We start from the raw sequence: 15,747 nt of genomic DNA, 5'->3' as shown, positions 1-15,747 counted from the left end.
GAGGATGTGCCTCGCACATAGGCAACGATACAATCGACAGCATCCTAGTATTTTGTAGTGTTATGCGTAAAGACATTAAGACCTACCTGTGACATCATGCTTCTGACCCCACCCTATTTATAAATATTGTTGCTGTTTTTTAAATGTATTCTTGTTTTCCATTTCATATCAGGCCCTACATAGTGCTACCCTTACCCTGGGCCTAGGATACTGAGGCTGGTTCTACAGCAATACGTCTTGTCTTTTCTATCCTGGCCTTGCAACGCAGCCAATCCATAAAGGGTGTTTAAATGTTCTATCCGTCAGAGTACCTTGAATTGAAAATATACTGCACATCCAAAAACAGACACACACATGCCTACCTGCATGCCTACCTGCATGCCTACCTGCATGCCTGCCTACCTGCATGCCTACCTGCATGCCTACCTGCTTGCTGCCTTTCACTTGTTCAGGTATCCATTCCCCATCTCCAAAGAGCCCATCTCCTCAGGTGACCAAAGACGCTCGCCTCCAAACTTATTTCAAATGTTCAGTCCTATAATGCAGCATCGGCGGTAGTCCTAGGCTATATCTGGCTTATTGAGAACCTGTCTCACACATACAATACAATTTACAGGAACCGATAATGTTTTATTTCAGGAGAATTGCGATGCGCTTGTCGGCTATGCTGGTGAAGCCAATTACAACCATTTTGACTGCCAACACTCCCATGTGTGGCTATTGAGCAAACACTGGATATTTTTTTATTTAGTGTTGCTATTAAGTTATTGTAGCCTATGCTTTTTAATAAACTGTAGTATCAATATACTATATACTGTAGTATCAATATTCTATAAACTGTAGTATCAATATGCTATAAACTGTAATAGTATCAATATACTATAAACTATAGTATCAATATACTATAAACTGTAGTATCAATATGCTATAAACTGTAATAGTATCAATATACTATAAACTGTAGTATCAATATACTATAAACTATAGTAGTATCAATATACTATAAACTGAAGTATCGATATACTATAAACTGTAGTAATGTCAATATACTATAAACTGTACTATCAATATACTATCAACTGTAGTAGTATCAATATACTATAAACTGAAGTATCAATATACTATAAACTGTAGTAATGTCAATATACTATAAAGTGTAGTATCAATATACTATAAACTGCAGTAGTATGAATATACTATCAACTGTAGTATCAATTTACTATAAACTGTGGTATCAATATACTATGAACTGTAGAATCAATATACTTTAAAATGTAGTCGTATCAATATACTATCAACTGTAGTGTCAATATACTATCAACTTTAGTGTAAAGATATTATAAATGGTTTCAGTATCAATGAACTATAAACTGTAGTATCAATATACTATAAACTGTAGTATCAATATACTATAAACTGCTGTAGTATCAATATACTATAAACTGTAGTAGTATCAATATACTATAAACTCTACTATTATCAATATACTATAAACTGCAGTATCAATATACTATAAACTGTAGTAGTATCAATGTACTATAAACTGTAGTAGTCTCAATATACTATAAGCTGTAGTATCAATATACTGTAAACTGTAGTGGTATCAATATACTATAAACTGTAGTGGTATCAATATACTGTAAACTGCAGTAGTATCAATATACTATAAACTGTAGTGGTATCAATATACTGTAAACTGCAGTAGTATCAATATACTATAAACTCTACTATTATCAATATACTATAAACTCTACTATTATCAATATACTATAAACTCTACTATTATCAATATACTATAAACTCTACTATTATCAATATACTATAAACTCTACTATTATCAATGTACTATAATCTGCAGTATCAATATACTCTAAACTGCAGTAGTATCAATATACTATAAACTGTAGTAGTATCAACATGCTATAAACTGCAGTAGTCTCAATATACATTCCCAAAGCTCTTCTAAAATCTCAATATACATCTAACTGTTGTATGAATATTCTATCAACTTTAGTATCTATATACTATAAGCTCTACTATTATCAATATACTATAAGCTCTACTATTATCAATATACTGTAAACTGCAGTAGTATCTATATACTATAAGCTCTACTATTATCAATATACTATAAACTGTAGAATCCATATACTATAAACTGTAGTAGTATCAATGTACTATAAGCTGTAGTATCAATATACTATGAACGGTAGTAGTGTCAATATACGTACTATAAAGTGTAGTAGTATCACAATACTATCAACTGTAGTATCAATATACTATAAACTGTAGTATCAATATACTATAAACTGTAGCAATATCAACATACTATAAACTTTAGTACTATTAATATACTATAAACTTTAGTATCAAAATACTATCAACTGTAGTGTTATCAATATACTGTAAACGTTGTATCAATATACTGTAAACTGTAGTGGTATCAATATACTATAAACTGTAGTGGTATCAATATACTATAAACGTTGTATCAATATACTATAAACTGTAGTGGTGTCAATATACTATAAATGTTGTATCAATATACTGTAAACTGTAGTGGTATCAATATACTATAAACGTTGTATCAATATACTGTAAACTGTAGTAGTATCAATATACGATAAACGTTGTATCAATATACTGTAAACTGTAGTAGTATCAATATAATATAAACGTTGTATCAATTTACTGTAAACTGTAGTAGTATCAATATACTATAAACTGTAGTAGTATCAATATACTATAAACGTTGTATCAATATACTGTAAACTGTAGTAGTATCAATATACTATAAACGTTTTATCAATATACTGTAAACTGTAATGGTGTCAATATACTATAAACGTTGTATCAATATACTGTAAACTGTAGTGGTATCAATATACTATAAACGTTGTATCAATATACTGTAAACTGTAGTAGTATCAATATACTATAAACATTGTATCAATATACTATAAACTGTAGTGGTATCAATATACTATAAACTGTAGTGGTATCAATATACTGTAAACTGTAGTGGTATCAATATACTATAAACTGTAGTGGTATCAATATACTGTAAACTGTAGTGGTATCAATATACTGTAAACTGTAGTGGTATCAATATACTGTAAACTGTAGTGGTATCAATATACTATAAACGTTGTATCAATATACTGTAAACTGTAGTGGTATCAATATACTATAAACTGTAGTGGTATCAATATACTGTAAACTGTAGTGGTATCAATATACTGTAAACTGTAGTGGTATCAATATACTATAAACGTTGTATCAATATACTGTAAACTGTAGTGGTATCAATATACTATAAACTGTAGTGGTATCAATATACTATAAACTGTAGTGGTATCAATATACTGTAAACTGTAGTGGTATCAATATACTATAAACTGTAGTGGTATCAATATACTATAAACGTTGTATCAATATACTGTAAACTGTAGTGGTATCAATATACTATAAACTGTAGTGGTATCAATATACTATAAACTGTAGTGGTATCAATATACTGTAAACTGTAGTGGTATCAATATACTATAAACTGTAGTGGTATCAATATACTATAAACTGTAGTGGTATCAATATACTATAAACTGTAGTGGTATCAATATACTATAAACTGTAGTGGTATCAATATACTGTAAACTGTAGTGGTATCAATATACTATAAACTGTAGTGGTATCAATATACTATAAACTGTAGTGGTATCAATATACTGTAAACTGTAGTGGTATCAATATACTGTAAACTGTAGTAGTATCAATATATTATGGACCAGGAGGAAAATATGCCATGTCCCCAGCCGAACTTAAAGACCGTCAATAACTTCCAGAACTCGAGACAAATGCAGTAGACTAAGTCATGGAACACATGGATTGGCCAGTGAGTGGCCAGGCCCTAGTCACACCTACAGGTTGTTTATTCGTCAAAACCCCACCCTTTCACTCCACCGCCAACTACTGCACTCATAATTCTGACTGTGAAAATAGTACAAATATTTTGACCTATAGCGCTACTGCCATCTCTGAGATTTACCACTGGGTTAGGCTTGTTAAAATAGAGCCCTAGATGTGTGTCAGAAATTTGTTGTTCTGTGTTTGGTTTGGTGTGTCACAGTACTGTACTGTCCTGTGTTTGTGTTACATCGTAGTTTGACAGTAACTGTGTGTGTATTACATCATGGTTTGACAGTAACTGTGTGTGTGTGTTACATCGTGGTTTGACAGTAACTGTGTGTGTGTGTTACATCGTGGTTTGACAGTAGCTGTGTGTGTGTTACATCGTGGTTTGACAGTAACTGTGTGTGTGTTACATCGTGGTTTGACAGTAACTGTGTGTGTGTTACATCGTGGTTTGACAGTAACTGTGTGTGGGTTACATCGTAGTTTGACAGTAACTGTGTGTGTGTGTTACATCGTGGTTTGACAGTAACTGTGTGTGTGTTACATCGTGGTTTGACAGTAACTGTGTGTGTGTTACATCGTGGTTTGACAGTAACTGTGTCTATTACATCGTAGTTTGACAGTAACTGTGTGTGTGTTACATCGTGGTTTGACAGTAACTGTGTGTGTATGTTACATCGTGGTTTGACAGTAACTGTGTGTGTGTTACATCGTGGTTTGACAGTAACTATGTGTGTGTGTTACATCGTAGTTTGACAGTAACTGTGTGTGTATTACATCATGGTTTGACAGTAACTGTGTGTGTATTACATCATGGTTTGACAGTAACTGTGTGTATTACATTGTGGTTTGACAGTAACTGTGTGTGTGTTACATCGTGGTTTGACAGTAACTGTGTGTGTGTTACATCGTGGTTTGACAGTAACTGTGTGTGTGTTACATCGTGGTTTGACAGTAACTGTGTGTGTGTATTACACGGTTGGCACAAGGTGAAGTACTGCTCTTGAATTTTCAGATTCATTGTTAGATATCATCTTGAGAAAGAGGGCCTTGTTTTATGGACATGGTTTGAAAATGATAAAGGTATATCATTCATTAGAGTTTTGTTTACTGTAGAGATAATGCAACAAGATGCCATGGCAACTGATAAGAAATCTACGGCTACTATAATTACCAATGGCATTAGAGCATGTTGATCTAGTATGTTCTATTTTACTCTCAAGGCTCTCCAAGATCTCCATAGAGAAACCGTGTCTATAATCAGTTAAAAAATACGAAGAAGGACACTGTGTTTTTCAAGATGCCATGGCAACTTTAAAACTTTCCATCATCAAATATTGATTATTCACAGTTTTATATTGGCTGTGGAGTAGTTGTTGTAATGCTCATAGATCGTAGTCCAGCAGCTTTCTATTCTTATAAATCTATTTTGATTGCTCTTACTTTGCGTAGTCTTAGGGTGCTATTCAATCAAACACGTAATCAGCAAAGACGGAATAACACTCTCCTTCGTCAATGGAAACGCCTGATTTCATATATGTGCTGGAAGAATGTTATTTCCCCGGGTCCTCGTGTTTGCCTGATTCAAGGATTGTTTGAATAGCATCTCTAGTTCTCCCTTGTGTCATTACTAGAACAGAGATGTGTATTTTTCCATCCTCAAGCATCATCATACGATCATAATATCACATGCTACAATAGTAACACAGAGCTGAACAATGTAGTGCATAGTTGTAGTTGCTTGTTTGTTGTGAAAGCATGACTAGATGTTGTGTACAATGTTCTGTTTCTGATCCAATACTGACCATGTTTCTCTGGTTATCCACTTCTCCACCCACTCTTTGCCTCTTCCCCTACTCTGTTCCCTCCTTCCTGCCCCCTACTCTGTTCCCTCCTTCCTGCCCCCTACTCTGTTCCCTCCTTCCTGCCCCCTACTCTGTTCCCTCCTTCCTGCCCACTACTCTGTTCCCTCCTTCCTGCCCCCTACTCTGTTCCCTCCTTCCTGCCCCCTACTCTGTTCCCTCCTTCCTGCCCCCTACTCTGTTCCCTCCTTCCTGCCCCCTACTCTGTTCCCTCCTTCCTGCCCCCTACTCTTCTACCTCCTTCCTGCCCCCTACTCTGTTCCCTCCTTCCTGCCCCCTACTCTTCTACCTCCTTCCTGCCCCCTACTCTGTTCCCTCCTACTCTGCACCTACCTTCAAGGTGTGAACAGGTGCGTGCCCCCCTCCTACCCCCCTCCCCAGGATCCCCTACCCCTGGGACAGTATGACCTAGCAAAGGACTTGGCACATGCAGAGGTTTTTGAATTGAGTCAATCCAAACGAGGCCAGGCTCCTTTCTGGCACAACAATTTTACTAGATTAACACCTTTTAAGAAATAGGAAAACAGACTCTTTCCAAGGACCATCTATTTTTTTCTGAGAAACACTCAAACTAAAATATTTGGAAGATTACATCGTTGTCCTGTGAAAAATAATTGAAGACAAAAAAATAACTACTGGAAGAAGGACCAATGATGTTTATTTGTGAGTTCCATTGTGGAGACTGAGTTTGTGAGTTTTCACCCAGGAGACTGGAGAACTATGGATTCTAACTTCTTCACTTCATTCTAACTGTTCTTGGTTCTGAGTTCCAATGCTTCTCTCCTTCAGTAGACACTCCTGTTCCATACTGAACTGTACTGTACAGGAATCTACTACCACATCCCTCAACCCCACCATCGCCATCTGAATGTCCTGGATTCATGGAGATCGCTTTTATTTGGTTCTTTTCAGGCTCTGCCTCTTTTCCATATTTAATGTTTCTTTACCACAACTAGTGAGTCCACCTACCTACAATACAGTATGATTGTGTAGATGACAGGCGTTGTGTTGATGTGTGTGTCTGTGAGGATTATGTTGTTGTGTGCACTACAACAATGAGGCTGAAATGGCATCCTATTCCCTATATTGTTTGGTAGGTGGGGTGCCACTTTGACTGACAGGAGAGCTGTTGACCGGTTCTAATGTTTCTCAGAAGTTCTGTCGTCAGCATCACTGACGACTGTCCCATTAAAGACTGGTCAGACCATATCTCTCTCTCTCTCTCTCTCTCTCTCTCTCTCTCTCTCTCTCTCTCTCTCTCTCTCTCTCTCTCTCTCCTCTTCTCTTTACCCTCTGTCTATCTCTCTCTCTCCCTCTTCTCTTTACCCTCTGTCTATCTCTCTCTCTCCCTCTTCTCTTTACCCTCTGTCTATCTCTCTCTCTCATTCTCTCTCTCGTCTATCTCTCTCTCTCCCTCTTCTCTTTACCCTCTGTCTATCTCTCTCTCTCATTCTCTCTCTTGTCTATCTCTCTCTCTCTCTCTCTCCCTCTTCTCTTTACCCTCTGTCTATCTCTCTCTCTCTATCTTCTCTTTACCCTCTGTCTATCTATCTCTCTCTCTCTTCTCTTTACCCTCTGTCTCTCTCTCTCTCTCTCTCTCTCTCTCCCTCTTCTCTTTACCCTCTGTCTATCTCTCTCTCTTTCTCTCTCTCTCCCTCTTCTCTTTACCCTCTGTCTATCTCTCTCTCTCCCTCTTCTCTTTACCCTCTCTATTTTCTCTCTCTCTCTTCTCTTTACCCTCTGTCTATCTCTCTCTATCTTCTCTTTACCCTCTGTCTATCTCTCTCTCTCTCTCTCTTCTCTTTACCCTCTGTCTATCTCTCTCTCTCTTCTCTTTACCCTCTGTCTATCTCTCTCATTCTCACTCTCTCTCACTCTCTATTCACTCTGTCTATTTCTCTCTCTGCTTTCTGTTTTTCTTTATTCCCTTTCTTTCTCTCTCTTTACCATCTGTCTCCTCTCTCTCCCCCTCTCTCTCTCTCCCTCCCTCCCTCTCTCTTTCTCTCTTCTCAATCCCCATTCCCCTCTATATCTGTCTTATCTCGCTCTTTCCCCTCTCTCTGTCTCTTTCCCTCTCTCTCCCTCCCTTCTATCTGACTATGCTTTTCCCTCTATCTTAGTTGTCTCCCCCTCTCTCTCTCTCCCTCTCTCCCCCTCTCTCTGTCTCTTTTCCCTCTATCTTAGTTGTCTCCCCCTCTCTCTCTCTCCCTCTCCCCCTCTCTCTGTCTCTTTTCCCTCTATCTTAGTTGTCTCCCCCTCTCTCTCCCTCTCCCCCTCTCTCTGTCTCTTTTCCCTCTATCTTAGTTGTCTCCCCCTCTCTCTCTCTCCCTCTCCCCCTCTCTCTGTCTCTTTTCCCTCTATCTTAGTTGTCTCCCCCTCTCTCTCTCTCCCTCTCCCCCTCTCTCTGTCTCTTTTCCCTCTACCTTAGTTGTGTCCCCCTCTCTCCCTCTCCCCCTCGCTCTGTCTCTTTTCCCTCTACCTTAGTTGTCTCCCCTCTCTCCCTCTCCCCCTCTCTCTGTCTCTTTTCCCTCTACCTTAGTTGTCTCCCCCTCTCTCCCTCTCCCCCTCTCTCTGTCTCTTTTCCCTCTACCTTAGTTGTCCCCTCTCTCCCTCTTAGTTGTCTCCCCCTCTCTCCCTGTCTCTCTTCTCTTTTCCCTCTACCTTAGTTGTCTCCCTCTCTCCCTCTTCCCCTCTCTCTGTCTCTTTTCCCTCTACCTTAGTTGTCTCCCCCTCTCTCCCTCTTCCCCTCTCTCTGTCTCTTTTCCCTCTACCTTAGTTGTCTCCCCCTCTCTCTGTCTCTTTCCCCTCTCTCTGTCTCTTTCCCCTCTCTCTGTCTCTTTCCCCTCTCTCTGTCTCTTTCTGTTCCCTCCCTTCTATCTGACTATGTTTTTGTTTGATGAGGTTAGACATCTAATTTCATGTCTGCCATTATCCATGATATTACGGCAGGTCAGGGAAATAATCAATAGCCGTAACATCAATACAACATTTACATGATCTACTACGCACCAAACACTGTTGACAGGGTATAATCATTGCGTCCATCCACAGAGGCTGGCTGTTGGGTCACAAAGGGTTTCATGTTCCTGTCTGTCTGAGAACTAAGATGTAGACCAGTAGAATGTCTGTCTGTCTCACCTGTCTGCCTGAGTACTGAGCTGTAGACAGGTAGAATGTCTGTCTGTCTGAGTACTGAGCTATAGACAGGTAGAATGTCTGTTTGCCTGAGTACTGCGCTGTAGACAGGTAGATTGTCTGTCTGCCTGAGTACTGAGCTGTAGACAGGTAGAATGTCTGTCTGCCTGAGTACTGAGCTATAGACAGGTAGAATGTCTGTTTGCCTGAGTACTGCGCTGTAGACAGGTAGATTGTCTGTCTGCCTGAGTACTGAGCTGTAGACAGGTAGAATGTCTGTCTGTCTGAGTACTGAGCTGTATACAGGTAGAATGTCTGTCTGTCTGAGTACTGAGCTGTAGACAGGTAGAATGTCTGTCTGTCTGAGTACTGAGCTGTAGACAGGTAGAATGTCTGTCTGTCTGAGTACTGAGCTGTAGACAGGTAGAATGCCTGTCTGTCTCACCTGTCTGTCTGATCGGACTAACACATATCACCTCATTCCATGACAGAAATGACAAAATGACAAAATTATATGACAGATAATTTTTTTTTTTTTTCATTTTGTTCAGCTGTCGAATAATTAACATTCACAATGAAGCAAATAGGTTTTTTCTCGTTTTTTTCCAATTCTGCATATGTTGAGGAAGCAGAGCCAACCATACAGTTGTGTGGTACCTTGTTTTAGACATTAGTAAGAATACTACACTATTGGAGATGGTGTCAACCAGCGGAGGCTGCTGAGGGGAGGACGGCTCATAATAATGTCTGGAACGGCGTCAATGGAATGGTATCAAACACATCAAAGACGTGGTTTCCATGGTTTCCATGGTTTCCATGGTTTCCATGGTTTCCATGGTTTCCATGTGTTTGATACCATTCCATTGACGCCGTTCCAGACATTATTATGAGCCGTCCTCCCCTCAGCAGCCTCCACTGATATCAACTGGTGTCGGGTTTCACTTCAAGTTCTGATGTGGCTCAGTTGGTAGAGCATGGTGCATGTAATGCCAGGGTTGTGGGTTTGATTCCCTTGGTGGACTGGTATGAAAATGTATCCACTCACGACTGAAAGTTGCTCTGTAGAAGAGCATCTCCTAAAAGGTCAATGTTTTTTAAGGGTGAGAATGTTGTAAACTAGAGAGGAATATCCACTGGATGTCTCTGTTTATAGGTCTTTGTTTTCCTGTTTCAACATTTGAATTTAAGTTCATCAATCTGTCATATTAATGATCAACTCTGTCATATTAATGGAAGCGATGTTCATACTTAGACACAAATTCAGAAACAGATTTTTTATCAGATGATACCAGTTGATGGAAATCAAATACAGTATGCCAACTTGTGCAATGTGATATATCATTGTATCTACAATACTCACGACAATGTGATATAAAACAATTATTATATAGTTTTATGTCATTTGTTTGCCTTCTCATAGGCCCTATATAAATTAATTATTGAAGAAGAAATCATTTAGATTTTATTTGTATGGTGTGTAATTTATGTTTTTTCATTTCAGTAAAACAAAAGTGATAAATGGATGATTTGATTCCTGGTATCTCTAGAAAGTGTTCCTAGAATAATTGCTTTAGATCAGGGTGGCCAACCCTCCTCCTGGAAAGATACCCTCCACCTGGAGAGATACCCTCCTCCTGGAAAGATACCCTCCTCCTGGAAAGATACCCTCCTCCTGGAGAGATACTTTCCTCCTGGAAAGTTACCCTCCTCCTGGAGAGATACCCTCCTCCTGGAGAGATACCCTCCTCCTGGAGAGATACCCTCCTCCTGGAGAGATACTTTCCTCCTGGAAAGTTACCCTCCTCCTGGAGAGATACCCTCCTCCTGGAGAGATACCCTCCTCCTGGAGAGATACCCTCCTCCTGGATAGATACCCTCCACCTGGAGAGATACTTTCCTCCTGGAAAGTTACCCTCCTCCTGGAGAGATACCCTCCCGTTTGATTTTATTCCAACCCTGCACCTACACACCAGACTCTACTAACCAGCTGGTCTCCAAGACCGTGATTATCTTGAATCAGGTGTGTTAGAGCAGGGCTGGAACAAAAGCCTGCAGGAGGCTATCTCTGATCTAACTGTGCCCTAACAAATATGCATCCCAAATGGCACCCTATACCATATACAGTGCAATACTTTTGACCAGTGCCCATGGTCAAAAGTAGGGAATAGGGTGCCATTTGGGACATACTCTAACTGTGCCCTAACAGAGATGCTATCTAACAGAGATGCTATCTAACAGAGATGCTATCTAACAGAGATGCTATCTAACAGAGATGCCCTAACAGAGATGCTATCTAACAGAGATGCTATCTAACAGAGATGCTATCTAACAGAGATGCCCTAACAGAGATGCTATCTAACAGAGATGCTATCTAACAGAGATGCCCTAACAGAGATGCTATCTAACAGAGATGCTATCTAACAGAGATGCTATCTAACAGAGATGCTATCTAACAGAGATGCTATCTAACAGAGATACCCTAACAGACATGATATCTAACAGAGATGCTATCTAACAGAAATGCCCTAACAGAGATGCTATCTTAACAGAAATGCCCTAACAGAGATGCTATCTAACAGAGATGCCCTGACAGTGATGCCCTAACAGAGATACTATCTAACATAGATACCCTAACAGACATGCTATCTAATAGAGATACCCTAACAGAGATGCTATCTAACAGAGATACCCAAACAGAGATGCTATCTAACAGAGATACCCAAACAGAGATTATATCTAACAGAGATACCCAAACAGAGATGCTATCTAACAGAGATGCTATCTAACAGAGATGCCGTAACAGATATGCTATCTAACAGAGATGCCGTAACAGAGATGCTATCTAACAGAGATACCCTAACAGTGCCTTCCAGCGTCCCACTAGTGATTACTGGATATATTCATGCAGCAACGATGATTCAGGCATGTATTCTCTTTCCCACTCCAGTGTAGGACTTCTCGTCTTTCTGGGCCGTCCCAAATGGGAAACCAATTCCCTATAGGTCTCTAGCCAAAGGCAGTGCACTATATAAGGAATAGGGTGCCATTTGGGATGCTCTGTGCCTGCGAGTGGGGATTCCCAGTGTTAGAGAAACCAGACAGACAGAAACATGAAGGGCAGGAGCCTGGGAGCCAAACTGAATATCACTTTAAATATCACTCAGAATATCCTTCTAAATATCTCTAAATACACCAGTCAAGCACAACAACCTCTGCTCACATATGCAGTGTGTATTCCAGGATAGGTCAGGCTGTTTCCATGTGAGCGGAGGTTGTTGTGCTTGACTGGTGCATTTACCCCCTAACAAACCCCAAAATTATTATTGTAGTACCAGAGCATCTGTTGAATATCAGGGACATTTCACTCTTTTTGCCTGACGAATCCTAGGACTATCTAAAAACCTACATTTTCGCCTAAAATGACATACCCAAATCTAACTGCCTGTAGCACAGGACCTGAAGCAAGGATATGCATATTCTTGGTACCATTTGAAAGGAAACACTTTGAAGTTTGTGTAAATGTGAAATGAATGTAGGAGAATATAACACATTGTATGTGTTAAACGATAATTAAAAGAAAAAAACATGCTTTTTTTTCATCATATTTGAAATGCAAGAGAAAGGCCATAATGTATTATTCCAGGTTTGGTATGATTTTGATTTTGGCCACTAGATGGCAGCAGTGTATGTGCAAAGTTTTAGATTGAACCAATGAACCATTGCATTTCTGTTCAAAATGTTGTATCGAGTCTGCCCAAATGTGCCTAATTGGTTTATTGATACATTTTCAAGTTCATAACTGTCCCTCTCCTCAAAGAATAGCAAGGTATTATTTCACTGTAACAGCTACTGTAAATTAGACAGTGAAGTAAGATTAACAAGAATTTAAACTTTCTGCCCATATCAGATATGTCTATGTCCTGGGAAATGTTCTTGTTACTTACAACCTCATGCTAATCCCATTAGCCTGCGTTAGCTCAATCGATCCCGTAGAGGTTAAATTAAATGTAGATTAAATCAGTTCATTTAGATTTTAATACATTTTCCTATTGATCTCCTCAGTGTATTAATGAAAGACGTAGGGGGTTTGACTGAATGGTGGGAGATGATTATATAGTTAGTCAGTATTTGGTTTATTTACTTTTTAATTTTCCAGTTCAACTTCCACATTTTAGAGAAGCGAACATAAAATGGTGAGGAAACAGACAGAACAGTCATACTACCTGTGACTAGCAGCTAGCTACATGTCCATACTGTATAAACAACAAATCAAATATTATATTACAATATTAGTATTTCCGTTGGAGACTACCAACAGTGTTGCTTCAGTTCTAGTTTGAATGTCAAATGACAACATAATCCCCAATATAATGCACTACTTTGGACCAGAGCTCCAAGGCTCCTGTTCAAAAGTAGGGCACTGTAAAGGGAAGGAGGTGCCATTTGAGGCCCAGTTCTATCCTCAGTACCAGAGACCCAGTTCTAGCCTTGGTACCAGAGACCCAGTTCTAGCCTCGGTACCAGAGACACAGTTCTATCCTCAGTACCAGAGACACAGTTCTAGCCTTGGTACCAGAGACCCAGTTCTATCCTCAGTACCAGAGACACAGTTCTAGCCTTGGTACCAGAGACCCAGTTCTAGCCTCGGTACCAGAGACCCAGTTCTAGCCTTGGTACCAGAGACCCAGTTCTAGCCTCGGTACCAGAGACCCAGTTCTATCCTCAGTACCAGAGACCCAGTTCTAGCCTTGGTACCAGAGACCCAGTTCTAGCCTCGGTACCAGAGACCCAGTTCTATCCTCAGTACCAGAGACACAGTTCTAGCCTCAGTACCAGAGACCCAGTTCTATCCTCAGTACCAGAGACCCAGTTCTATCCTCAGTACCAGAGACACAGTTCTATCCTCAGTACCAGAGACCCAGTTCTATCCTCAGTACCAGAGACCCAGTTCTATCCTCAGTACCAGAGACCCAGTTCTAGCCTCAGTACCAGAGACCCAGTTCTATCCTCAGTACCAGAGACCCAGTTCTAGCCTCAGTACCAGGTAGATCATTATCATCATATCATGGTGTTTTATGACATTCAGAGTTCTGCATGACACATCTTCTTTGAAGATTTCGTTTTCTCTTTTAACAACCAACATGTTTGCCATTATTTTACAACCTTCCACTGTTTCATTCCATGTAATGATATGATGATTTCTCTAGGCCATAATATTCTGTTTCCCTCTCTCAAGGGATTATATGTATTCATGGCAGACAACAGTAGAATATGAATCCACAGACATGCCTTAGTCATATTATTATAACACTTGATTGTGGTTTGCTATCAATCAATAATTAATTGATTGGTGGTTAAGACATTAACATAACACTGGACTCTAGTTTATACTTTGATATATCATGTGTTCATTTGATCAGTTAGTTCTCTGCCACACACTGACTATTGATAGAATATCCTACCACTCCTACAGAACAGATTCAAGGTAAATGGGTCATTTTCTATGGCATCGGCACACCACATAGGAGATTTAGCTACTGTTCATGGTGTTCGCATGTATTTATGCTGAACCAATCAGAAACCTGGTAGGAGGAGCTATATGTAACCATCGTCCAGAATACATTCATGTACGCCGTCTATTCATGGCAGCAGCTCTACTCAACACAGTTATGGATTCTTTGAGGTGCATTTTGGAGACACACTATTTATTTTCCTTCCAATATTATCACAAATATTTATGAAATGTAATATGGTGTATTATGTTGATATTAATGTTGTTGTTTTAGTCATTGACAGAATAAGCTCTTGATTCTGTTGTTGGCCGGGTGAGTCTATATTTAGGGCTGGAAGGAAGGAGGAATCTGTGGCAGCCATGATACACATGATGCACTGGTTTCGTCCCAAATGGCATCCTATTGCCTATATAGTCCCCATGGGCCCTCGTCAAATGTACTGCACTAAACAGGGAATAGGGTACCATTTGGGACATACACACAGTCATCATTACAAATCCTTGTTGCTTTTCTCTAGTTGGTTATACAGTAGTATGTGGTTTCAGAACAATCAGGGTACTAATGTATGGACACTGAAACAGGTAACAAGACAAGTAACAAGTTTAGTTGGAGCTACTAGGCTATTCACTGTACATTCACATTGCCATCTAGAATGGGGGGGGTTGGACTCTGGTATGAATTATATTTTATCTGTCAGTCTGAAATGTCATCACCATGTTTGTACAGTACAAATAGCAGGAACATATATTTTCTCTCTGGCCTTCGATTAGGTTTGTTTTGATTTGTTGTAGAAATGGAAAAAAACAACCCTGAAACTAAGTAATGCCTATTCAAATCCTGAAACTGTGAATGGGGATCGTGGAGAAGTCTATGTATATGTTTTGATGTAATCAAAGAGCACTGGGAATTATTACGTTGTATTTCTCTGTAAAAACTGAACCACATTGATATAACTGTACTTCTGTTGAAATTAAAACCTCTATATACTGAACTGTGTTCTAAGGTCAATGTGGACATTCGACAGGATATCCTTATCCTGTAATGTGATGTAATATCCTGTCTGTGTACTAATCCTTCTGTTCAAATAAGGCAATGTCTTGTTTCCCTGTTTGTTTACTGCTCCAGTGACTGACTGGGTTTGAACCTGGTTTGATGCACTACACCATACTGTGTCGCTGAGCTATCAGCAAGGACACTCCTAATGCCAGCAAGATTCCACAAATGACATTGTTTTTAGCTCGACTAAAGATTACTTGCCAACGGTGAGAAGTGATTTCATAGATGGAGAATACATCTACAGTGGTAGTGTGACACCTAGTGGTTAC

General features: G+C 39.5%; 1 protein-coding gene and 1 long non-coding RNA gene across 5 annotated transcripts in view; both read left to right on the top strand.

Annotated features, from left to right (window-relative positions):
- Positions 1-7,054, top strand: part of LOC123993669 (rho guanine nucleotide exchange factor 9) — a 91,993-nt gene extending 84,939 nt beyond the window's left edge. For 3 of the 4 annotated variants that reach the window (XM_046296047.1, XM_046296046.1, XM_046296050.1), the window contains one exon: positions 6,115-7,054. In XM_046296047.1, the coding sequence (XP_046152003.1) occupies positions 6,115-6,293 (179 nt within the window). In that variant the 3' untranslated portion in view covers positions 6,294-7,054. The remainder of the gene's footprint in view (positions 1-6,114) is intronic. The other variant, XM_046296049.1, reaches the window with a different exon arrangement.
- A 2,669-nt stretch (positions 7,055-9,723) lies between these two features.
- LOC123993668 lies at positions 9,724-15,413 on the top strand. Its single transcript, XR_006831493.1, has 2 exons — positions 9,724-11,103; positions 11,290-15,413. It is a non-coding gene; the product is annotated as an uncharacterized LOC123993668 (long non-coding RNA).
- Positions 15,414-15,747: the final 334 nt, after the last annotated feature.

This window comes from Oncorhynchus gorbuscha, linkage group LG13, assembly GCF_021184085.1.
Source record: "Oncorhynchus gorbuscha isolate QuinsamMale2020 ecotype Even-year linkage group LG13, OgorEven_v1.0, whole genome shotgun sequence".
In the NCBI taxonomy this organism is placed as follows: domain Eukaryota; kingdom Metazoa; phylum Chordata; class Actinopteri; order Salmoniformes; family Salmonidae; genus Oncorhynchus; species Oncorhynchus gorbuscha.
The sequence above is the reverse complement of the archived record's forward strand: the minus strand, read 5'-3'. Positions and strand labels throughout refer to the sequence as shown.